Source organism: Dinoponera quadriceps, unplaced genomic scaffold, assembly GCF_001313825.1.
Source record: "Dinoponera quadriceps isolate SergipeBrazil2010 unplaced genomic scaffold, ASM131382v1 scaffold1889, whole genome shotgun sequence".
Classification (NCBI taxonomy): Eukaryota; Metazoa; Arthropoda; class Insecta; order Hymenoptera; family Formicidae; genus Dinoponera; species Dinoponera quadriceps.
Window position 1 is genome coordinate 20,748 of NW_014557272.1, and position 24,957 is coordinate 45,704.

A 24,957-nucleotide genomic window follows, 5' to 3' on the forward strand; every position below is an offset into this window, starting at 1 on the left:
AGCAAACAGGAATTAATACTCTTAATAAATATTTTTGCTGATAGATCTTTTGCTATTCAAATACATTTTTGCTGTCCACATAACAAATAACAATTTGCTGTGTCGGCTAAATATTTTTTTCCGTGTACGAAATCACCGAACTACCTGAGACAGAATAAAAGTTGTTAGGATACCGCAAAGTAAAAAGAACTGCAATTGAACAAGTTTCGATTGCTCAAAGGGCCACAAGCCAAGCATGAGCAAGAGAACTCGATTAAGATTGAATTGCTTTCGAATATACTGCATGCCGATCAACGCTGCGCGAACATCGAGATACGTTTGAAGCCGTGCAAGTCGAGAGGGGTTCGCTCACCCCTTTTCGTTTGTAAAGTGATTATCTTATAACTTACTTCTTATTCAGCGTATGTTTTAGCGAAAAGTGGCTAATTTTTCGGAAAATACAAAATGAGCGCGAAATAACACCGTGAGAATGCAATGTTTGTGTTTCGTCAACGTTCTTGGGGCTATATCTGCAATTAAGTAAACAATTTCCCAGAGGGAAATATTCTTCCAGGTCTTACTTCCTCATAAAATAAAGGCATATACGAAATGTCGCGCAAGCGTACTCCTATCTCTTCAGCACTTTACGAGAGTTATTTTAACACGAGAGTTCTCGCGTTGCACTTGATATTCGAATTCTTTTAAACGAGGAAACAAGAAAAATGAAACTCTCTCGCACATTCTCAAGTTTGAAAGTATTAATCTTTAATTGCAAACACCTTGTATAAGCGTCCAAGGAAAATCAACTTTCGCATCGTCAAAAGAATTCTGTGTGTGTTATTTTTCAAGTATATTTTGATAGATAGATTTCTTACACGGCATTACATAGATTACCTAAAAAACTAATGTCGAATAATCGACCCATGCGTTTCGTGATTAACTACGTGCTAATTAAAAAAAAAAGGGAAGAAGAGACAAAGAAATGGAGCAAATTAGATCGTTGTATCGATTGTATTTTTGAGTTATTGCTGATGATCGCGCGATTCCGTCTCGTCGACGTTGATGTCAACGTAACATTTCGAAATAACCCTCGCATGCCGCGGCTGTGAAATCGATCCGCTTGTTTTTCCGCGCGATTTGCGCAAGTCGTGATTCCCTAATAAGGAAGACGCGCAGAGTCGCAGAGTCTGTCGAATTCCACGCAATAACGCAGGCAATAAACGGCGATCCTGGCGACAGGAGGGCGGCTCTATCAGGATTGCATCCCTCGCGAGCAGGTCCTGCCGCGGGGGTGCGCAACCTCATGTGCGCGCGCAATCTTGCACGAAGGCGACCTGTCCGCCTACATGCGTCCTTGATCCGGAAATATGCTTCGCGTTTGAGGCAATTACGGGCATTAGCGTGGGCGCCGCTGCGGCTTTAATTCGACTGCACTTCGCCCCTAAACGAGGCGCTTTTGAACTCACTAAATGCGTTTATGTGCCGTTCATCGCCGTCCGGGGTGGCTCACCGTTGCCGATATTAAACGAACGGCGACAGCGTATCCGATGCATCTCGTGCTGCTATTTAGCACACGCGAGATAACGATATAACATCGCGTAACGAAGTTGATCTCACGTTAATTGCTTGAAATAAACGGAATGGAAAGTTCAATACCGCGGAAAGTAGAGCGGAGAAAAATCTAAAACATACGTCAACTTTTAGTAAGTAACTTCGACGTAGTTATTCATACCGTTCGATTTTATCGTTCCCGTTAGTCTGGAATGAATCGTGGTATCGCTATACGTAAATTTATTTAGATTTAATTTTTAATTTAATTGGAATGTTTAGGAAAATAATTGGAATATTTCTGAAAACAATTGGGAAAATTCATGAGTTTATCTTTTAATAATAATCATAATAATTTTATATATATATTCACATATATATATATATATATTTGGTTATAAATATATATATATATATATATATATATATATATTTATTTATTTATATTTATATTTATATATTTATATGTATGTTTTGATGCGGAGAGAAGCAGAGTACAAGCGAAGGATAGTTTTTGACTTTCGCTTGAGGATGATAGCCGTGGCTCCAACTCTGCCTGAAAAGGCTGACGCACCATCTACGTCATCTTTGCTTGTGCCAGGGATGGATTGAACGATATCTCGCAGTATATCTGGATTACTAAAACGTGTACGTACATTACGGGAAAATATCATAAAGAGTCTTACGTCTCTCCGTAAATTCCCGTGTCTTAATGGTAACAACGCAAATCGTAAGATAAATGTATCTCTCTCGTGACTTGCTTTACGCAATTTGTATTCAAAGGTAATCGTTCTAAATCTTTCAGCTTAGATTGTCTCTCCTTTTCTATATTTAAAAAAAAGTAAGAAATTAAGAAAATTTAATTAAGAAGACAGACATAAAAGGAACTTAACGCGGGCACAAATTAAAACTTTACACAATATTTGTTGATCAGTGAAATTTTCACATGATAAAATTGTGTAATTTTGTACACGCAGCACACGTACAAATACTTTAGACTGTAACTTGCTTTCCAATCGTAAGATTAAGTCACATAAATAATATAGAGATAATTCGAGACATGTATCCGATGCGAGGAAGTTACATCCGTTCCTGTCGCTTCTGTGACGCTGAAGTGACGGCACTTTGATCTCGTTACGTCACCGCTCCCGTCGTGTTACGTAACGTTACATCGTCATAACCTATTTCGTCATTTATATGTGACGTTACACGCCATGACGTCGCGAAGATGGGATGTTTCGTATGCCAGGCTTGCAGGATTTTCAAGGAGCGCGCCCGTTTTGCCGCTTCGCTCCCTCGTCGTCAAGAGCTACGCACCCCATAATATTGTCCTTCTCTAGGTACGGATGGGGGATGCTCTTCCTTGTTTCCAGAGTTCGTTTACCTTAATTGAAAGGAAAAATTTAACAAATCAAAAACAGACAAATGGATTTTTTTGAAGATATCATTTTAAAATGTAATCTTCAAGAAAAAATAAAGTAGAAAATATTATGAAATTTTCGGAGCAAAAGATCGAGTAATCACATAAAACAAACTTCTATTTATTTCTTTTCGTTCGTTTACCTTTTACAAGAGTTATTTAGACTTGTGTGTGGATGTGTATGTGTATGCATGTGTGTGATATCGTTAAATGAAAAAAAATGTTGGCTCCGGTGCTCGAATATCGTTGAAAACACTTGGATCAGGTTCATCGTCAGGATCAAATTCCACGTCCATCGGATTAATAATAGGGGGCGGTTGCGGAATTCTAGGTTTCGCAATTGGTGCCGGTCGCATTAAACAGGCTTCCACTTTTTCTCTCACGAATTTTCTCTCGCACTTCGCGTTTATTATGGTCGCCGTTTCCCCCGCATACTTCATTAAAGACTTTATATTCTTCTCGTATTCTTGAAGCTATGTTTAACAATTAACAGTAAGGAAGTTAGAATTGCACGTGCAAAGTTTTCAATTCAAATATACATTGCAACATATAAGAAGAGACGGTGAAAGGAAAATGTAATATTCACCTCTTTTTAATATAATGAGTTGAAAAGATACTACATTCGCAAAATAAAAAATAATTACGGTAATGAATGAAGGAAAGAGTTGTTTTAAAAAACCTGTCCATTGCTACTGGTACTATAAGGATTTCTGGATAATACAGTGTCATAATTTTTCAGTATCTCAAAAACCATTAATTCCACAAGCCAAGCAATTCAAAAAATTACCTCACAATGCCTCGGTTTTCCTTATATTTTATGTGAATTATATTCGAGGAGAAAACGAAGCGCTTACGTCTCGTTCAACGACCTCCTCGCGATCTTTCGGATGAACGTCTAATTTGCAGCCTAAAAGCGTCATCAGAAAATCACTCGAGATGAGATTATGCTCGCTTCCAGTAGTAACGTTGTATCGACGATTTAAGAGCCTCCGTTTGCACGTTTCAGCGTCCACATCGAGAACGAACACTCTGAACGTATTTTTAAGAATCGCATCGTTTACCGCGGGAGATCCTTAAAATTACCACACACATTCTTCGAATGGTACCTGTTAGGCGGTGTAGAAATCATATCTAACAGCTTGAAGTCCTCCACGGTAACGGGGTAGCCAGTCAAAATCCACCCTCTCTTGAGACACTCGGATCCTATCACGTATTTCTGAAAATAACAACGAACAGTTGTGCGACAGGACGTTGAAATAAAACTTGAAATATTAACCACGTGTACAGGCTCGAATAAGTAAATAAGTTCAATATATCTAGATTTTTATCGAAAAATTCGTATATCGCCACTTCGTTATAGGAAAATCAAAACTAAATCACTCACACAAATTAGTCACCATTTTATTTTAATGTTTAACTTTAATATTTGAGAAGCTATCACGCAACAAATTTTATTTTATTTTTGGCGTTGTACCTCGACAATTTCTACTTTTATCTTCGGCATTGCTCCGCACTTATGCTTGCATAATCGTAGAACCTCACCTAAAGCCGACTCTCGCGAACACGCTTGATCCAGGATATAATTAAAGTCGACTGTAGGGATACGAAATGTCCGATAAAAGATTTTGGTACGACTGGCGAAATGAAAAATAAAAAAGGATATGGAAGGATATAAAATACATTTATAATAACCATGTTAAAAATTTCCTTGTAGATTCCTATGGAAATCCTCCCAGGAAACTCGTGTGAATTCATATAAGATATTAAATATCCATATAAGAATCTGCATGATGTGTAAAAATTTACATGATAATCCACTAGAATTGTTATCTAGGTTCGAGGTTTTTGGCACAAATAGGAGCAACCGTAGGATTCCATATTTCCTATACGAATTCCCACCTAATTTTTTTTAACGGAGAAATGTGCGATAGTATCTAGAGAAGTATGAATTAATTTCGGAATTACCGTGTACGAGATTGAATCTTTCAGATATGTGCTTTGCTAAGGAGTGACAGCCCGATCCTCGAGGACCTATAAGGACAATGCGAAAGAGCGACGGTGCGCCGCAGTGTTTTCTGATTTTCGTCAATTTCGCGCAATCTATGCCCAACTCTTGAATCGTCTTATCAGCAGCTTGTACTCCCTGAAGAGAAATTGTCCGTCGAATCGATCTCGTGATGATTAAATTCAGGATAAAATAAGCCATTCATTGTTTTCGACTTCCCAGAAAAGAGATTGCCGGATCAACTAACAATCAAGATATCAGCATAAGCTTCACGCAGACCTCGAAGAGTTCTCTTGTATTCGAGTTGTTCCGCGTCCTCTGACAATAAGCGCGATTTGTGAGAAGCTTGATCACACTTGCCTATCTTTTCTAAGAGGAGGGAAAACTATCACTTATAATTAATTCATAATTAGGTAGTCAGAACATAATATTTAGCTCCGTTAATATTTTTTATGAAAAGAGGAATGAAAAAATGTCAAAATCTGTCGAATGGTCGCACTTCAACGGTGAAAACGAGCACAACAATAAATTCGATTGAAGTTACTTTTCTCGTCTCCGGCATTCGGTAGTACGATTTGTATGACGTGAGTGGGTATCACACCGACACGTTGCAATGCGCGCGCTTCCTTTTTGCTTCTCGGTATATCTGCGTGGAAAAAAGAATCACTCATTTGTCTCTTAGGAATAATTCGGAAGTTATTTCGTCCGATGGAATAAACATTTTTTCTAATTTACGCAAGCAAAATTACCGACTAACACCCATCCGGATTCATGGAGTATCCCCGACATTAAGGTTTTCTTCAATCTCATCGCGATCTCATCGACGTCGAAACATTGACGCGTAGTCTGAAATATATGCTTTCTATCGAGATAATATATAACCAATGTCACTCGCATGATGATATAAAAATAAATGCGCGATTTATCGTGTTGTGAGGCACTTTAATGAAAAATCGATTACTAATAACGACGTACTTCTACAGGAGATGAGGTGCAAAGATCTTCCAAGACGATAGGACGAACACCTATTTCCTCCTGAAGAACATTCCCAAGAGCCATTCTATCTGCGTATCAGTAGGAAGTTCCGTTTCACTTATTTTGAAAAAAATACATATGCCCCACACAGCAAAAATGCCAAAAATATATCATATAAATATCATAATATCTTTAAGATATCCTAATGATATATTTTGGATATTTTTGCTATATGGGGTATATTTTGAAAATATTCTTAGAACTTTATATATATTGTTCTTATTTTTTCCCCTATGTCACGTTTTATGAATATATTAGAAATATTAATGAAAACAAATACAATATTCTATCACACAGAAATATCCCATACAGTACATATGTTCAAAAGATATCATATATTTCTAGGATGTCTCTAGGATGTCTTTTTGAACATTTGTGCTGTATGAGATTTTCATAACTATAACAATATATCAATTGCGTGTTTCTTAATATATTACCGAAGTTTGGAGGAGCTATGAGAATAATTCTGGGAATATCTCGTTTTTGTACAGCGTGCTGAATACATTGTTTCATAAATACCACAGGATCTTCTGGTTGCTGGATCAGTAATTGGGTCACTAATTCCTATGGATGTTATCATTTTTGTTACATATTATTTTAAATGTCATATTTAACTTTCTCTTTCTTATGAACCACATAGAAGAGGAAAAGAACAGAAATAATATTATATGTAACAATACATAAAATAAACAAAGTATATTATTAATGTTAACGAAATATATTTGGGTGGATAATAATTAATGTGACACGTTTTAATTACATAAAAGAATTCATATAATCTGTGCTTTTCCATATAAGGCACGAAATCCAAAGGAATGGTCGATAGTCTTCCTATTATCGTTTCAAAGTCGCACATTCTCGTAATTTTTGTGATTGATTAATGTCAGGTTAAATAACATACGTTATGACGTGCTGCTTTGATACATTTATATTCAAGTAGCACGCGATTTTCAATTGTATATTGATAAGAACCACTCTTTTCCTTTATTACACAACGTATTATACAAATTGCGTTTGACTTCTTATTAAATATTGACTTCTTATTATTTGAAATACAATTTGCCACAATTACATTAGTGTTGTCCTTGCATAATAAGTTATCTGATTTGTTATTGAATCGCGTGTTATTTAAAAATAAAAAATCTTTCGGACCTGCCATCAAATCATATTATTTAAAAATCAAAGCCTTTTGAATTCATAAATAAGTCATGCTATTTAAAAAATAGAATCTCTGATCTATTGTTGAACATACTACTTGAAAAATAAAAGTCCGACTGTGTGACTTATTGTTGATTCATATCATGACTTCGAATTTATATTTTATTATAAATATAAATACACAAGATTTAAATACATGCCCGTAAACTTCCGTTTCGCACATTCTTCATACATTTGATATTTCATGAACTTAAAAAAATGTATGAACGTATATTAAGAATCCGTGTACATATATACGGTACGTCCCGGGTAATATGATTTCGAATTTACAGTACTAATAGTAGCGACTCGTAGCGGAGACTTTGGAACTAAAAGAGGGAGATTCCATAGCTAAGATCGGTATTCGTAGTCGAACCTTATATTTAAGACCGTCGTGATTAAATTTATCTTTAGATGCTTTACGGCTCATTTTATTGGCTACGGAATATCCGAAGATGAAGACTTAAGACGGTCTTAAATATAAGATCCGACTATGACTGCGATCCGATTCACATTTATAGCGCTGTAAGTGACATTCTATCTCATTTATCAATCAATAATAAAGATAGAATGACGCTTACAACTAAACGTGAATCGGACCACAACCTATGAATACCGGGCCGATGACTCAACTCCATTTAGCCGAGACTCAAACCCGTTCGGAGGACAAAGTTTCTTCATGATACGCCAGATGACACTAGAAGCAGATTCCACTTAACGCTCGCAACGATCGCGAGCATCGTTCTATCCTTGTTTCTCTTGGATGTTAAACAAAGACAGAACTATATTCGCAATCGTTATGAGCGTTAAGTGGAATGCATGTCAAACAAGTGTTAGCCACTTCCTAACAAGTCGCCATTGTATCGAAAAATCGAAAAATCGAGGCGTGCGATCAACGCAAGTCAGAATTTTTTTATTTTTCAACGGCAGATCAGACGATATTTTATTTTCCAATAGTAGGACTTAATGACAGATTGAAGTATCTTTTTGTTTTCAAATAGTACAACTCAAACAACAGGTCGGAGATGTCTTTATTTCCAAATTATTAACGCAAGTACTCCTCACTCGGACATTTGAAAACATCGAGGAGATAATCGATCCTTTCCAGAGAGAGAATCGAACATCGATTCACCGTCCATCCCCACCAATTCCCATGCAGAGTTGTCGAAAAAGCGGGAGTGATTCTCAACAGTATTTTCTCCATTTACACGTGAATTTAGGCAGTACACAGTCTTGTACCGCCAAAACGAATCTCGAACATTTTCTGTTGATAAAAACAAATAGAGACATAAATCAATCCGATCGTCTCGAAAGACGCATCACTTGAGAAAATCAGCTTCAAAGTTACACTCGTCCAGCCTTACACCTGTTACAAAATGAATAGAGGTATATCTTCTATTATAACAATACGTGAAATGAGTGCTTTATATATCTGGTACTATCTAAACCAGACCAAAATCCAAAGCATGTGTATACAATTTCTACGATTACAGATTTTATCCTCTACCTTCAATTTCCATGATGATATTGTTGTCATGATTGCATTTCTATTTATAATTAAATAATGAGGATTGTATGTATGTGTGTTGCAGCTAAAAAAACACCGGCCTCTCAGAACATCCAAAGAAAAGAGAGCAATGGCAACGAAAGTCAACCTGGTCCCAGCAGTCAAGCTAACCAATCACTACGTCAATATGGCAATAGAAGTTCCACACGTAACAAATTATTGCAAAACTCGCAGGACATATTGTCACAAAACGTATCGTCACAGCAAAACATGCAGGTGCAAGAAAAAATGCAGATGACCAGTGGAGTGATAAAATATCTGCTGATGGCAGATCGAAACAAACATCCTATACTAAAGTCCCATATTATTAAAAACATACAATGTAATGCTAAGGACTATCAGTTAATTATGAAAGAAGTAGAGACACAATTATTTATGGTACGCTTGCTCATTTCAGCTATTTTGACTAAACTACAGAATTAAATCATTATTCTATAAAGCAAATTGTTTTAAAACCTTGGTTAAGTTGTATCTGAACTTGTGAAATTCATAAAGGTCTTTTAAAGGTTTTCGGATATAGGCTGATACAAGTTGAGGGGAATAAGTACATAATGGTGAATGAAGTTAACAATTATCTTCCACATCTCAATTTCAAGAAAAGTGCTAATACACAGACACTGTTGTTTCTTGTGCTTGTGCACATTTTTATGATCGGTGAATCGTCCAAAGAAGGTGATTTTACTTACCTGAGAATCTTGTTTGCTTGTTTCGTTTCGAATCTTCTATTACTGCAAACCACATTATTATTCACTAAAGTTTTATGAATAGATATGAATAGATATGTTTAACTAAACATTAAAGAAAGGTTTGCAAATTCAATATAACGGTTGACATTTTTTTCAGAAGTATTGTGGGATTTCCTTCGCAATCTGGGCATCGTAACGCAAAACAACTATGTACATGAATACTTTGGCGACGTAAAGCAGTTGGTGACGGTTGTAAGTAAAAGCGCAAATCCAAAACATGTGATTGATGCAATTTTGTGTACTTAACAATACTCATATTTCCACACAGGATTTTGTAAACCAGAGATATCTCGAGAAAATAATACCAGATAAAAATGATCCAACAAAGGTTGAATACAAATGGGGCTGTCGTGCACTAAATGAGATCACGTTTCGTTCCGCTTTGGAATTTGTCGCAACTGTAAGCAGCATTGTAATTTATAATACACCTAATGATATCTGTATATCTATCTATTTTTATCAGTCATCTATCTATGTATCTATTTCTATCGGTATTATGTATACGCAATTTTACTAATATTGTGTGAAATCCAAGTATTAATTTTAATACTTAAAATATCTCACACGGAATAAAAATAGGTTATTTGCAGATATTTGATAAACGAGCATTATGAATTACAGATATACGATATGTCTCTAAATAAGTGGAAGTTACAACACAAAGCTGTGAAGGAGCAAGAACGACTAAAAGGACGAGAAGCAACATAGGAAATCGAACATAATGCTCAAAGAACATTGCGTACAATTACATATGATTCCAGTGAACGTACGTATCTGTTTCTTTATTTCTTAATTATTTTAAATTTTAATTTATTTTAATTAATTTTATTTTATTAAAAACTATTAACTATTAAATTTTAATTTATTTTAATTAATTTTATTTTATTAAAAACTATTATTTATAGAACATAAGATGTATGAATTTATACACAAGAGTGAGAGAGAAAAAATCAAATGGAAGCCTTAAATATATTTTTTTATAATTTATCGAACAAGTGTTACACAATTCCATCATTTTTCTACGTTTCCATTGTGTTCATGACAAGTCCTACGACACTTACAAAGTGCATGAATTCTTCTAAAAAAATTCTTGTGCTCACGTGCGCAACTCATATATATATCATTTAATTTTGGAGCGCTACATACCCAGGTGGAACACTATCATCAGTACCACGTACACAGATTTTAGGAATCATTTTCGACCTGCAATCAAATCCAAACGACTCAGACTTCTGAGTACCGGTCTCTTATTGCAACGTGACAATGCTCGGCCCGATGTGACCGTGTACTGCCGGTTGCAACCATCCAAGACTTGCACTTCGAATGTCTCCCACATCCGTCGTACTCGCCAGGCTTCGCACATAGTGATCACCACATCTTTTAACCACTCAAAAGGGCGATGAGAGAGAAGATTTCCATGTCCGACGAAAAGGTGCAACAGTTGGTACATGAGTGGTTGCTCACGTAACCATAAGAACAGTTTTTGTAAAGATTCCCTATACCTTGTAAGTGCTAGAATACTTGTCTCGAACATAACGGAAACTACGTAGAAAAATGATACAGTTATGTGCCGCTTTTGTTCAATAAATTATGAAAAAAAAAATTGTAAAAGTTTCCATTTAACTCGTCTTCGTGTATTGATAGGTTTTTATATGCAAGTTCTGATCTGAGGTTTCGACGCAATCGAGACCGAACAATGTACTCACAAGCAGTCTAATCTACAAGCGTTTGTTACACATCACATGTAGTGTACGTCCCGCTTGTCCGTACTAAATCCCGTATTCCTTAAAACGAACGTTGATTAAATCGCGCTACGTATTTCCAGATCGATCTGTTTACGTTCGTCCGACAGATTCCCCGTCCCTAAAAAAGCCTTAAAACTGCGGGGATTAGAATTCACGCGAGGTCTTCAAGTTCAAGCTAAAGCGCGGAATAACCCGAATCACCGTCCGTTAGCGCGAACCGCACGTGCTATAATCTGTTATTCTCTATTTGCTCGAAAATATCTCGACCCCAATTCATACCTCGCAGAGTCCGGCCGTCCGTATGTAACAGATCAGACCTTTCGCATGATAATTACGTTAGTTCACCCGATTGCAACGAGCGGTAATTATTTGAATTTTAATTTACGTCCGGTCAATATCGAAATTAAACAGCAACTTCTACCATCCTCTCACCCCTGGAAACTCGCATCAACCCGCTTTCAAGTTTCACGACAAAGTACAATTTAACAAATTCTCGGGCGCGATCCTCGATTACAGATTCTCGATTTCACGATCGTATTTCCACGTCCGCTTGCACGATCATCCCGACTCGAGCTATCCCGCGGCCGCAAGAGGCACGAGCCGCACTACGTCCGCAAAATATAAAAAACAGAACTCGTGTGTTCCAGGCGGAGCTCCGGAAGTCAGCCGGCGAATTCGCCGAATTTCTTTCGGACGGAGTTAGTGGGCCACGTCCATGCGTTTACCTCGCCTTTTACGCCCTTACGAGCGGCGACGAGGAGCAGCAGCGCAGAGAGGGAGGGAGGAGGGTGCGTGCGCGCGACCCTCTCCGCGTTCGCGCGTCTCGCCGCGCCGCTCCGCGCGAACGGAATCTGTGTCGCGCCGGGTCGGTCGCCTGGATCGGCGGCGCGCCACTCCTGTCAGTGTCCACCCAGCCTCGCTGTTCGGCGGCCGCCGAGCGCCGCTCGCTCGCTCGCCCGCGCGTGTCTGTCCCGTGGGTCATCGTCGTCGTTACTACCACTATCACCATCATCACTACCACCACCACCATCACCACCGTCGCGTAGCGACGCGTCGCGATTTTCGCCGCGGCTGAGCCGCGTGCACGCAAATCCGCGACTTCGCGCGCGCCCCGTGCGTCAACACACTGCCCCGCTGTTCTCGAGTACGCGGTCGATAGCTCGGTGAAACTCTAACTTCGAGTACGTTGCACTTTCCCCGCGGGAAAAATCAAGACCGCATCGAACGCTCATCTCCTCGACGATAAACGGAGATACGATTTCCTTATCTCGCGGCGGGGGAGCGTGGTGATTTTTCTCTTCTTTTTTTTTTCTTTTTTTCACGATTTTTCCCCACGAATATAAACGTTCTGTTGTTCTTTCTTGATTCGCGTGTGGAGACGACTTTTCTTTTTTATACGCGTGAAAAGTATGCGTTTGATTGGAAGTCAAATCGTTACTCGTATCTTCACCAGCCTCGTTAATGTGGGAACGATCGCGCGATAACAGGTGGACAGGTGATATCCTCGCCCGCGTCGTTCTCCCTCATCGTATCGATTGCTCCGTAGATATCGATTATAGGTCGCCCGACGTTTGGTTCAGGACGCGCCCTTTCGACATCCGCGCGCGAATTATCGTACGAGAGAATTATGGTAATGCCGAATTTCTCTCCCGAACTCCGACGATCGTCGCGTTTCCGCCCGCCATTGCCGTGGGGAACTTATTCGACAAGTTGGCATTCATAGAATTTCGTTCAAGGAAGAGCGTTTGTGTGTTTGAACTATCGACCGATGAATGTATATCGCGCGCTCGTTGCCGAGTAACGCTCGGGGATGCTCCCGATACTTCGTTATTGTCGAAATGTACCTTCTCTCTCGAACAATTGTTACAGAATAACCTTTATTGTGTTCGTACGTACTCTTCGCGTCTCTAATTGGACTAATTATTATTAGACATGTCGCATAAATGTTCGTATAAATTGATTTGTTGTGACTGAATAGTCGCGATACCGCAAAAACATCGGTATTTTCGAGCGCGCTTGAAAAAATTTCACAAGTCTACTCGTGTCGGATTATATATATGTATAATATAATCTTAATTAATATATGATCTATTTTTATATATGTGTGTGTGTGTGCGAATCTATGATTGCGATCTTTTCTCTCGTCAAAAATAAAAATAACGACACTGTGCGAAAGTAAAGCGTCTCCATCCATTTGGAAACGTCAAAATTTACCAGTCTTCTTTAGTAATGTGACAGATATAAACGATACGAGTAGACGAGTGTTTTACTTCTGTTTTTGTTCTATTACATATTAAAAAATCATGTCCTTTTAGATTTAAACGTCCCTAATAGCGCAACGCGCGCAGAAATTTCGACGACCAACGATTCTGCGGACCAAACGATCGTCTGTGATATTTCGACGAAAATCTCGTCGAATACTTTCACGAGGAGACACAACGCGTCGAAGCGCGCGACTTCGCTGAAGGTAAGTTGGACAATTAATCCGAATCATTTGCGATCGATCATCAGCACTCGACATTATTGACACGAACTGCGCTGAGAATGATTGAACTCCAATATAAGAAGCGTGAGCAATCGATCATAGTTAATATTTCGTAATAATTTATTCCGAAGAAATATATATATATATGAATAAAATTAATAGACGGTAGAGAGAGAGAAATATGGTGGAAGATTGAATTTCAGTGAAATTAACAGTTTTGATTACTAAACGTGACTCTGAATAATTTATTGAACTTATTTTGTTATCAATATTACCATTAATTATGAATAATAATAATACTTGTTCACTTGTGGATATAAAAGTAATGTTATTGATTTCGGGATAAAAATCGTTAAATTCCAAAGCAGGAAGAAAGGAGGAAGATGTGACAAAAACTATGACCGAAATAATTAACTTCTATTCTGCTTGTTGTGACGCGATGTGTCATGCGATCGATATATACTTTTTGGGCGGTTGTAAAAATTTAATGGAGAGCACTTTCTCGTAGAGTCGTCGCGTTAACAGGATTTCGTTTTAAATACAGTTACACGTTCGTGTCGTTCTTAGTGTCTTTCGCGTCACAGGGACAAGAGACGCGCGAAAGACAGCGAGAGCGACAGATCGTCACGAAGAAAAACGCTAATTCGATCGCCTCTGATGCTCTCAGGATTGAAGATACTTTTCTTCCCGAAGTCATATATCACATTTCTCTCCGTGAATAACGGAACTCGAAGAGCGCGCGACCTCGATATTTCACATTGCAAAACATTCTGTACGCGCTGACAAACGATCGGACGTTGAAGAGCGACGCGTTTATTCGCTCCGCTATCGATTCGGAATCGCGAGAGCGGTATTAATAGCGGCGATCCCGCCCTTAATAATGCATCCCGGTGTATCTACCGCGACGTTGATTCCCAATTTTGTTTCGATTCAAATGAGAGAACGATGGAATGGAAGGTCAGTGGAAGAAAAAAGTCGAGATCCCAGTAAGGGTCATTAAAAGGGACGATTCATCGGCGAAACGTTCCGACGAGTTAATTAAAGGTTTTTCCTCCTATCTTTCATCGTTTTTCCTTCGCCCGCGTAAACGCTGACAATTACAACGAAGTTAGAAGGCGTAATGTTCTTTTTCTTCTCTCTCTTTCTCTCTCTTTCTTTCTCTCTATCGTTGAAACGGAAATGAAGCCTCTCCACCTCGGCGAAGAACGACGAATGAATTAATTAAATATCTGAATACCTTCGAATCTGATTCTTAAAATAATCCAGTACGGGTACGGTTTGAATTATCACGAGTTATCGCATCAAGCGATATTCCGCCTCAAATATCTCGTTGCATTTCCGAAGGATGAACAAACAGCCGCGCCGCTCCAACTTTTTAATCGTACTTCGAACGAAGCTCATGAAAGATGGAGCGATATCCGATTATATGGAAAAATTCCTGCAACCGAATGGGAGCCAGATGAAAACTCGGTGACAAGAAATATCTTTGTTACCGTGACTGTGAGCACGCTCGTGTGAACATTCAGCTGATTGAAAATTCGCTTGAGACAACTGAAAGCAATAGACTGAGCAGGAACTTTCTACAGGAATCTTCCTGTTCCTACAACCGAGTTTCCGTCTGATAAAGTCAGAAACGAAAAGTCGAATTGACGTCGATCGTACCAGTCTATCGACAGTCGAAATTTACAGTTCGATTCAGCCTAAATTTCCACCAGTCGATATTAGTTACTATAATTGCAAAATATTATTTGCAACAAAACTGCGTTGATGCAAACTAGATAAAACAAACTAATGTTAGATTTTGTTTAAGTAAAAAAAGACTGCCATTTTATTGTTTGCATCTTCTCATCTCCTAATGAATTCTTTCGTGGTTTCGGTCTTGTAGTGGTTATCCATCCTTTATCTAACCGTGAATAATGTTGCTTCACTTCTACGACCTAACAAGAACTTTTGATATTAATGTACCCTGATGATATTTTGAGGCGTTATACTTATACCCCTCACAGGAAATATTACTGGCTGTGATAAATTGGCCAATGAGAAATTACTGTTGCTCAGTAGTTTTATTAGTACGTACGAATAATAAAGCTACTGAGCAACGATAATTTGTCACTGGCCAATTTATCATAGCCGGTAATATTTTTCTGTAAAGGTAATGTATTTTTATATCTTTCAAGAAATACTGTAATGACATAATGTTGACAAATGTTGGAAATAACGCAAACACAATCATATGGAGCGGAAATTAATGTAATGACAACTTAACACAATGACGTCGACGATTACCTATATTGTGACTCTTACCTATCTTGCCTATATTCTTGTAATTCTCTCCTGTTGTTACAACCGATTAGAGCTTTCTTCAACTTCTTTGTGACTTGAAATAAATTTTTTTACATAAATTTTTTTTAATTGTTCAATTTATATGAAAACAATCTTTGTTGTAAGATCGAAAATGATAAAAATATCGACTGTTCGACATCGACCATTCATTGACGCATCGATGTTGATTCAATTCCTCATTTCTGGCTGAAAAGTCCTTGCCTTTGTCGGTTTCAAGACCTATCCAGTAAACACCAACTGACAGTAACATAACACATCAATATTATAATTTTCCACTCAACAATATAAATGCAATGTAGCGCGTATGTTATGAAACAATTACCTTGTTGAATAGGAAATTATAACATTGATGTTACCTTATTGATAGGTGATGTTTACCGGATAATTTCCAGAAGCGTTAGTCCTCAAACATCTTAAAAAATAGTTATTTGCAAATAGGAAATATGTAATAATTTTCATGAGACTATTATATATTTTGATATAAAACCGTCGCTTTAGTTTAGTTTTAGTTGCACCCATGCACATTAATTTTCATCTTACACCTTCAACCGGGCTTCAGAGCCGAAAACAAGATAATACGTCGGTTTTGCTGTTTCTCTTCCATCTTCATGCATCAACTCGAACGTCTCGAGGACATTGTCGGAATAGCTGAAAAATAACAAATTTCAACGAGCCTCGTTCGCGAGGCCACGAGGAAGCGGGTTGTCCTAAAACGAACACGAACGACTGAGAAGGGATTTCAGACTCGCCAAGGGGACCAAGCCGTAACTGAACCACCTTCGCCGTTCGAGCCTGAAACGAACGAAGGACAGCCGCGCGATGTTCAACCTCTACCAGAGCCTGAACAAGAAGGACGAGAGCGACGGGCAGAGAGGCCGCGAGTCGGAGGTGACCGGTCATGACCGATTCTGCCAACACCGCAGCGGCCACTCGAGCAGCCGTCGGCGACGTCGCGCCGTCAATCGCAGAACTCAGAGCGCCACTGAACTGAACGCCAGGGCGATGATGTCGGCACGGGGCTCCCTGCGACGCGGCCGCAGCGTAAGCACCGAGGACGACGAGAGCGAAGACGACAAGGGCCATCAGCTGGCGAACAAGCTCGACAACTTGGCGAAGCTGCTCTTCAGCCGTGTGTCGGCGGCGCGAGGATACAAGGACCAGGGTGACATCAAGTGGGTATAAGAGGAATGGATACGCGCGTACACTCCGGTAGCTTTAAGCTCGCGAACCAGGACGCTCCGGCCGGTTGAGGAGTTAACAAATAGTGTGCGCAAGTTGGTCTCCGGGTATAAAGCGAGGTTCACCTTAAGTTCTACTGTTCCGAAACGATGGGTATAGCAGCGTAGAGTGAATTTATAATCAGCTGTATAGCTTCTAATGGAATTTGTTGGTCTAAAGGTCTAGAGTCTACGCGACTTGGAAGGTTAAAAAGCTCCAAGTGGAGAGTTGCGAGTTATGCGATCGGAAGTCGTAGAATTGTCGAGTCTGAACCGTAACTTTCTAGAGACTTAGAAAGAATCTCTTCGGGTAGCAAAGTGAAGAAGACGTCATATTGACGTCATATTAACGTCATATTGACGTCACTGCTACCTGGCGTCGTCGACGAAAGAAAGAATGCGAAGGGTGGAGGGTAAACGTGTCGCCGGATTCCGTTGTTGTGTATGAATTATGTCCCGTATAAGTCGAGTCGCGTACACCGAGAGAAAACTATTTCGTATTTGTAACTATAATCATCGTTGTGTAAGAATTATAGTCAGGAGATCTCCCGATAAACACAAATATGTAACAGTTACATCGTTGCGATATAACGGAACGTAATACGCACACGGAAAAAGAATCTGGTTGCATTGACTAGAAGAGGAACAACCAGACGTGTTCTGGTTGAAGGGGACAAAATTTTTTTATTTTTATGACCCAAATGTGGTTCTTGTAACCAGAAATTCCTCCTTTCCTTCAACCAAAATCTGCATCTGGTTGTTCCCTCTCTGATTGATACAACTAAACTTTTCTTTCCATATGTAACTGTTACATAACACGCGCATTATATTGCATTTATATTGTTGAAGAGGAAATTATAACATTCATGCTATGTTATTGTTAATTGCTGTATTTGCTGGGATTTTGTTAGTTAAAACCGTAAAAAGCATGTAGTTGGGGCAAAAATAACTATAACTTTTCTCAATATAGTAATCTATCAACGAGCAAATTTACCTTCTCGAGAATTGTGTACCGATATATGCCGCTCTTCTCAATTAGCTCGCCGTTGTTACTTGTTGCATCAAGGAGGAATCGATGCGTTTCGTCGGTTGTCGCCGTTTCGCCGGCAATTTTCCGAATACGCTGACTCGCGCGATTGAACATTGCCGTGTAAATCAATTGCTGTATCACGCACTCACGTCATCGACCGGCCGTCTCTGTTTGTAAACTACGATCAGACCTGTCCGAACCGCTGGAAACGTAGCACTTATTGCCTTCACGCAGGCAAATGTCGTTATCTTCATCATCGCGAGTTCAGTAACGCGTGATTATCGTTACATCGATACCCGCGAAAGTATCCGGTCGATATTATGCAGCCGGAGCATCGAAATCTCTCGGCAGAAATCCGCCACCGGGTGGATGGAAACTTTCGAGTCCCCGTGCGCAGGTAATGGCGTTTAAATATACAGAATGTCTCGGAATCTTCACCGGAATCCTCGGAACATTTTCCACGTCAGCTGGAATTTAGAATTGGCTACGTGATTTAAAGAAGTTATTATGAAAGTGCAGAGTTACGAAATTACGGAGTCACGGCGGAAATAGAATAGTCGCGGAGTAATCGAAATACAGAATTACGAAGTCATAGAGAAGCATAGAGTCATCAAACCGCGAAGTTACTGAGTTTCAATTATAGTTCCCATAGAGTTTAGATTTTAACAAGGTTGGATAAAAGTTATTTTTCGTTTTTAACTGAATTAAATTAAAAATTAATGGCCTTATAGCATTAACTCAGTTAAGTTAAAAGTTACTGTTGACTAAACAAAAAATAAACTTGATTAAAAGTTAATATTAAATTAATTAAAGTTAAAAGTTAATTATACAAAGCCATGTATATGTATGTGTACATATATATTTTTGCATAATTAACTTTTTAATTGTACATTAAATTTATATTAAATAAAAAAAAGTAATCTATTATAAGAAAATATCGACTATATTATGCTCAGGATTCCATACGAGAGAAAAACAGTAGAGCTCGAAGAAAAAAAAAATCGACAATTTTTATTTTCTCCTTATTTTATGTTTGTGAACAGTTGCAGTAATTTTAATATTGATAAATTATCTTAACTTGTATAAAAAAGAAGTTAGTAAGTTAAAGTTTTAAATTAACTAATTTAAGATAAAAATTAACTTATTTAAAATCAACTTAGTTAAATTTAAAGTTATTATAACTTTACCTTTTTACCTTTAACTAAATAACTAATTATTACCCAACCCTGGATCATAGTCATAAACATAGATTACAGCTGTAGAAATCATAATTTATATAATATATCGACTAATTTCTCGGAGAATCGTATAACCGTAAAATTACAGACGTAGAAAGTCAGTCGTTCGTCTCTCTTCGTCGTCCACTAATCGAGAGCAACAGTGTTTTCTGGGGCATTCTGTATAGATCGCGATAGTCGTTAATTCGATTATCCCGTGGAAGCGCAAGCCGTGTAAAGGCTGACTGTAACTATACGATGCGAAATACGGTTGTTTTGTACGGGTCTTCTTATTGGATGAAATCCTTTGCAGTCGTAGAGCAACGTGGCACGTTAGTGGCACGCGACTTCACCGTAATCCGTGGCTCGCGAATCTAAACCGCTTTTGGGGCCGCTTGAGACGCGATGATAATGCACAGGAACTGTCTAGGCGAGCGGTATCGACCACGCGAAACTGCACGGTACCTTTCGACGACAGGTAGAACGTCTCTCATATATAACATTCGAGGTACACAAAGAGCGATGTCGCATTCTCGGCAAGTTGAGAGAAGATCTCGAGAAAGTGTGCATATATATATATATATATATATTCGTGGATGTCGATGAAGCTTTAACCAGCGTAACGCGATCCTAATTTTAATTTGATGACATGAATCATTATTAATGCAGCGGGGCTGCTGCATTTGAAGTCGATCTTTTTCTTGGCGGAAACGTCGAGGTTTTCCTTGTTACGATGGCGGAACAAAAAGGAACGTTCTTCGCGGACTAACTTGAAGGGAACGAGTGGATGACGAAATCATATCCCTTTCCAATTAATTTCAAGCAGATCTTACTTTGATAGGTTCCTAATCGGAAGATTAATAACGAAGATATGTAAAGGCCTCAGCAGAATTATTCTCATAACTCGTGATTTTAAGACAATGTCTTATGTCCTAAATTTTTATTTAAATTATCATTTGTTTCGTTTTTTTTATTATACAACGGTATGTTATTAATCACGAACAGCACAGCTTTTTAGTTTAAGACTCAAGACATAAGATAATCATTGTGTGTTACTTAAAAACAAAGACAAAGACTTAAGACATAAAACGTTGTCTTAAATCGATAAATTAGTCATTATGCTAAGGTTCTAATGTGAAGAAAATAGGAGAGCTGCGATAAACGATGCTCTTCCCCGATATTTTTGCTGAAGAATGATCGATTTCGAATTATTCAATGACAAACTTGTCATTGAAATTTCAAAAAAAGAAAGGGAAAAACGGAATTAACGCTCAACCTAAAAGTGAATGTTTATTCGACTCTCGCCATCGTCTTCGTATTTATTTTGTTAATGAGATCTCACGTGAACATCTGACAGAAACGGCCGTTACACGGCGCTGAATCACGGATCGAAGGCGGGCGAGGACGGGGTCGAGTACGTAGAAATGGAGAAGAGATCCAGGGATCGTGCTTTATCAATCTGCCGGGATTACATCGAGAAAACGCCGCGTTTCGCCCTCATCAAGCAGCTTAGTAACATCGGTGAGCCGATACTCGCTCTTGATCCCGCCCGCTCGAATCGGCCGCTCAAGTGCCGCATTGAGATCTGCCAGCTGTCCCGAAACTGTCACGTTTCTCTCCATTCGCGAAATCCCACAGCGAAACTTTATCGTAACCGGATAAAAGCAATAGAAGTAAAGGAAAAGACAAACTTGCCAATAATAAAGAAGATATGGAGTTATAAAATAAGAAAGAGAAAGAGGGGGAGAAAATTTGTCGATAGAACAATGAAAATTAATAACCCGCGCTTTCTATTCAGGAACTTTCAACCCTTTTACATTTTTGATAACTTCCAATAATCTTTTACATTTAATGACTAAAAAATACTCTCGTTTACCGTGATTCATTTCATTGAGAAAAGAATGTTCATCTACGAAGAATATTTCATAAGAGTTTCTGCAAATATATATATTAACGAAATTAATAAAAAAAAATTTACCTATAAGGAGCAATTCAACAATTATGTCATGCTAAATTTGGATATTTTTCACTCCCCCTCCTCTTCTCCTTTCACAATTTCGTCACAAAGTATTTTTCCACTTAGACTGCACACTACTATCATATTTACAAATTATGTCATTTAAGGTGACGTTCTATGGTCTTTACTCCCCCCTTCCCGCTATCACAGACCGTCGCGCATTCTTCCTCCCCTCACGATGTGACATAATTGTTGAATACTCCCTAAAAGGAACCAAAATGTATACCTTAGGATCAAGAGTGGACAAGTACTGGTTCATGGTAAGAGATACTTCGCTGAAGACCGACAGGCTGCTGACTCTGGTACCGTTGAACAGGAACTGCCCGCTGAGCGTCTGTCCGTCCACCAAGGATATTCTGAACAACCTGTTTTTAGCCTTGCAACACCCCTACATCTGTCCCGTGTTCACCGTCGATTTTGTTGAGTACGAGGATCAGACGTACATAGTTCTGGTGCAGCCGATCAACCAAGGCAGCCTCAAAGATCTGATATATAGCGTGAGTATTTTATCCCCGATACGCGGGCGCGCGCAACTTCCACGAACTACCGAAACCGTGTAGCTTCGTCTTCCAAGTCACAGTTTTTTCATCAATAAGGATTCCAGCCAGCTTCCTCTCTTTCCGCTTCCCTCCATCTTCATTAAGCGTTATTAGACAGGTTAGACCCGGTAGTTAAACGGTGAGAATTAAAATTCTTCGTTGAGGTAAAATCCGCCTGGTGGAGTTGAACGAAGATCGATCCTGCTATTTATTCTCTCCACCACGTAGATAAATTTGCGCAGATTTATCTTGCCCGCAAATTGTAGTTCTTCGGTAGCTCTCCGGTGGATGTACGCCGGTTCCCGCGGGAGGAGAGATGTCCTGGCGAGAATACATAATGTCGTGATTCAACAGATCGAGCGGAATTGCTGGAACGAGGACTGGAGTCACAAGTACGCGTCGCGCGGCAAAGGGCTGACTCTGCCGCAAGTGCAACGAATGGGACGTCAGATATTAGAGGCGCTGATCTTCCTGAAGGAACGCGGATTCCCCACGGTGACGCATTTGCATTCGGGCAACGTGGTGATCCAGAACGGCGTCGCGAGGCTGGCCGGCCTGGAGAACACTCTTCTGGGCTTCACCAGTCGCATACATCCCATCGTTACGTCCCGATTAACGCAGTCCAGCTCGATCGATATCATATGTTTCGGTGGGTCGCGGAGGTTTTAATCGAATTTTTAATCGATCTCCCTACGACGTGTGTGAACTTTTCCGCTGGAATATAATTTCACAATTTTAATTGGATTTCAAATCAACTCGCACGAGGTATTATATTTTCGCTAAGAGAAACACGTGTTTTGCATTACCGTTCTCCCATTTGTTTTCCCTCCTCATCTCTTTCGATAGATTCGATCTAAATGCAATGATCTGGAATCTCATTTCGTTCGCGATGAATTTTCCAACATCTCTCATCGCGGGAAAACTCCCAATCGCAATTTAAAATGAATCGAATACGAAGAGCTCATCGTTCGAATAGCTTTCGCAATAGCATTTCACAATAGCTCTCACAGACATATAGTTTTTTCGCGCACGATGAATTCTCCCTTTCGCATTTTCAGGTCACATGCTGTTCGAAATGTGCGCCGGTTACGAATTGTGCACCTTCAGGCCGTCCGCCACCCAATTATCGGACATCGAGATATATCCGCAGGTATCGATCAATTATACATTCATGACGCGACGTGTAACCGCTACGTTTCACAAAAAAATTCGCTCGCACTTCGCACTTATTGCAGGTGATAAGATTTCTGGAACTGATATTCGCGGAATCGGATAATCACTTCGCCAGCATAGAGGAGTTGCTCATCCATGATCTCTTCAGGAACATCGACCTCCGCGAAATGCGATGCGCAGCCGTAACGGTGAGTGCAAGAAATACATTTCGCGCGAAGGTGGACATGCATTGTCCCGAAAAAAATATATTGAAATGAAATTGAATCTTAAAAAGTGGGGCAATTTCCTCGAAAGTTGTAATAAATGACTATAATAAATGAAGAGTTATAATAAATAAAAAGTTGGATCATCTCCTGAAATATAATTTTACCGAAATAGAAATGTTAAGTTGTACAATCGGCCCTGTTGAAAATTTCCAAGTGGATTCCCTCGAAAATAAATTAAAAAACTCATGTGAATCTATGTAGGATATTCAAAACCCACGTAGGAATCTACATGGATTGTTACCTAGAACCTATATATGTACATATATATATATATATATATAATTTCGAGGTCATAGGTGTGTCTCACACACACACACACACACACACACACACACACACACACACACACACACACACACACACACATACACACACACACACACACACACACACACAAATGAATGTTTCCGGTTAAATTGTATTTCGGAGTATTTCCATGTTATTCGAATTTCAGTATGACGATTTTTCGAAAGAAATTATTTTCGTTTCCGAATTTCGAGACTTTGATTCTTCGATACATGTTCCACCCGATCCGAATCATCAATTCTCGATTTTCCGCATTTATAACGCGGTTTCGTTTCAGGTATTTCGTCCGACCCTAACACCCTCTATAATGAGTCTGCTCGACGGCATTAAACGGCAAGATGCTGGGAAAAGGTAAGTTTTGTCTCTCGCGAGTTCGAGTAACAATATACGGTGTATCAAATATACGAGTGTCCATATCTGTTCGTACGGACTTGGCTGACGTTTCTCGCAAATAATTTGTTTTGCATGCGCAGCTGGCATAAGACACGCTCTATAAGCGATGTCCATTTAACGCGCAGATTTTGGTAATGAACGATCAATCACTTAATCCCGTCAATTAACGAATATACCAGTTTACCCTACGTGGTGAGACGTAGAAACGACCGATGTTCAATTGCACTACTTCCTCTTGCAGAATCGCGAGCGTCGACAGCGCCGACATGACGTCGCTGAGGAGCCTCGAGTACGACGACTCTCTACTCACGCAGATATACAACGAGCTTTCACAAACGGCTTTATAATGTGGGAACAAAGTTCTATATACATAAATTATACGTATACACTATACACTATATATTTTATCTTGAGTAAGAATGCACGTTCCTATTGTACCTTGCAGTGTGCCAAGGAATAAACGATTGTCCCGTCGCTGATTTTATTAGCGTGTATAAAAGCGCGCTCCTGCACGACGGATGAATTTGTACAATGCGGCAACCACGAGCGGTCAATTTCGCGCGCATTTGCGTTTCACGCAATCGACGATCGCGCAGAGTTGTTCTCAAACGATTCTCCCCGACAGCTTTTTAGCAAATAAATGCGAACCTGCCTCGCTATCGCTATCGCAAGAGAAAACAGTTTTGACGACAACGAGTTAATAATTATGGAAAAATGGCAATAAAGGAA

At 39.2% G+C, this 24,957-nt stretch overlaps 3 protein-coding genes across 14 annotated transcripts; 2 read left to right on the top strand and 1 right to left on the bottom strand.

The window, feature by feature from the left end:
* Nucleotides 1–3,153: 3,153 nt before the first annotated feature.
* Nucleotides 3,154–6,843, bottom strand: LOC106748839 (adenylate kinase 8). Its single transcript, XM_014627718.1, has 11 exons — nt 6,748–6,843; nt 6,425–6,551; nt 5,928–6,016; nt 5,702–5,798; nt 5,497–5,598; nt 5,200–5,321; nt 4,913–5,090; nt 4,422–4,540; nt 4,054–4,163; nt 3,802–3,976; nt 3,154–3,420 (listed from the first exon to the last, which is right to left on the bottom strand). The coding sequence occupies exons 1-11, from the start codon at nt 6,841–6,843 to the stop codon at nt 3,154–3,156; spliced, it is 1,482 nt and encodes a 493-aa protein (XP_014483204.1).
* Nucleotides 6,844–8,323: 1,480 nt separating this feature from the next.
* On the top strand, nt 8,324–12,709 carry LOC106748862 (melanoma-associated antigen G1-like). Of its 3 annotated transcripts, none has more exons than XM_014627772.1 (7): nt 8,324–8,570; nt 8,777–9,129; nt 9,258–9,423; nt 9,595–9,689; nt 9,766–9,897; nt 10,119–10,263; nt 11,890–12,709. In XM_014627772.1, the coding sequence occupies exons 1-6, from the start codon at nt 8,561–8,563 to the stop codon at nt 10,203–10,205; spliced, it is 843 nt and encodes a 280-aa protein (XP_014483258.1). In that variant the 5' UTR covers nt 8,324–8,560; the 3' UTR covers nt 10,206–10,263; nt 11,890–12,709. The 3 variants fall into 3 exon arrangements, with proteins under 3 accessions (XP_014483258.1, XP_014483260.1, XP_014483259.1); XM_014627774.1 differs by having other exon boundaries at nt 9,598–9,689; XM_014627773.1 differs by lacking the exon at nt 11,890–12,709 and adding an exon at nt 10,403–10,475.
* LOC106748859 (slowpoke-binding protein) lies at nt 11,945–24,949 on the top strand. Of its 10 annotated transcripts, none has more exons than XM_014627768.1 (9): nt 11,945–12,030; nt 13,558–17,242; nt 20,892–21,055; nt 21,783–22,048; nt 22,445–22,739; nt 23,149–23,240; nt 23,326–23,451; nt 24,113–24,186; nt 24,470–24,949. In XM_014627768.1, the coding sequence occupies exons 2-9, from the start codon at nt 16,890–16,892 to the stop codon at nt 24,573–24,575; spliced, it is 1,476 nt and encodes a 491-aa protein (XP_014483254.1). In that variant the 5' UTR covers nt 11,945–12,030; nt 13,558–16,889; the 3' UTR covers nt 24,576–24,949. The 10 variants fall into 10 exon arrangements, with proteins under 10 accessions (XP_014483254.1, XP_014483251.1, XP_014483250.1 ...); XM_014627765.1 differs by lacking the exon at nt 11,945–12,030 and adding an exon at nt 12,137–12,215; XM_014627764.1 differs by lacking the exon at nt 11,945–12,030 and adding an exon at nt 12,337–12,423.
* The last annotated feature ends 8 nt before the right edge of the window (nt 24,950–24,957 follow it).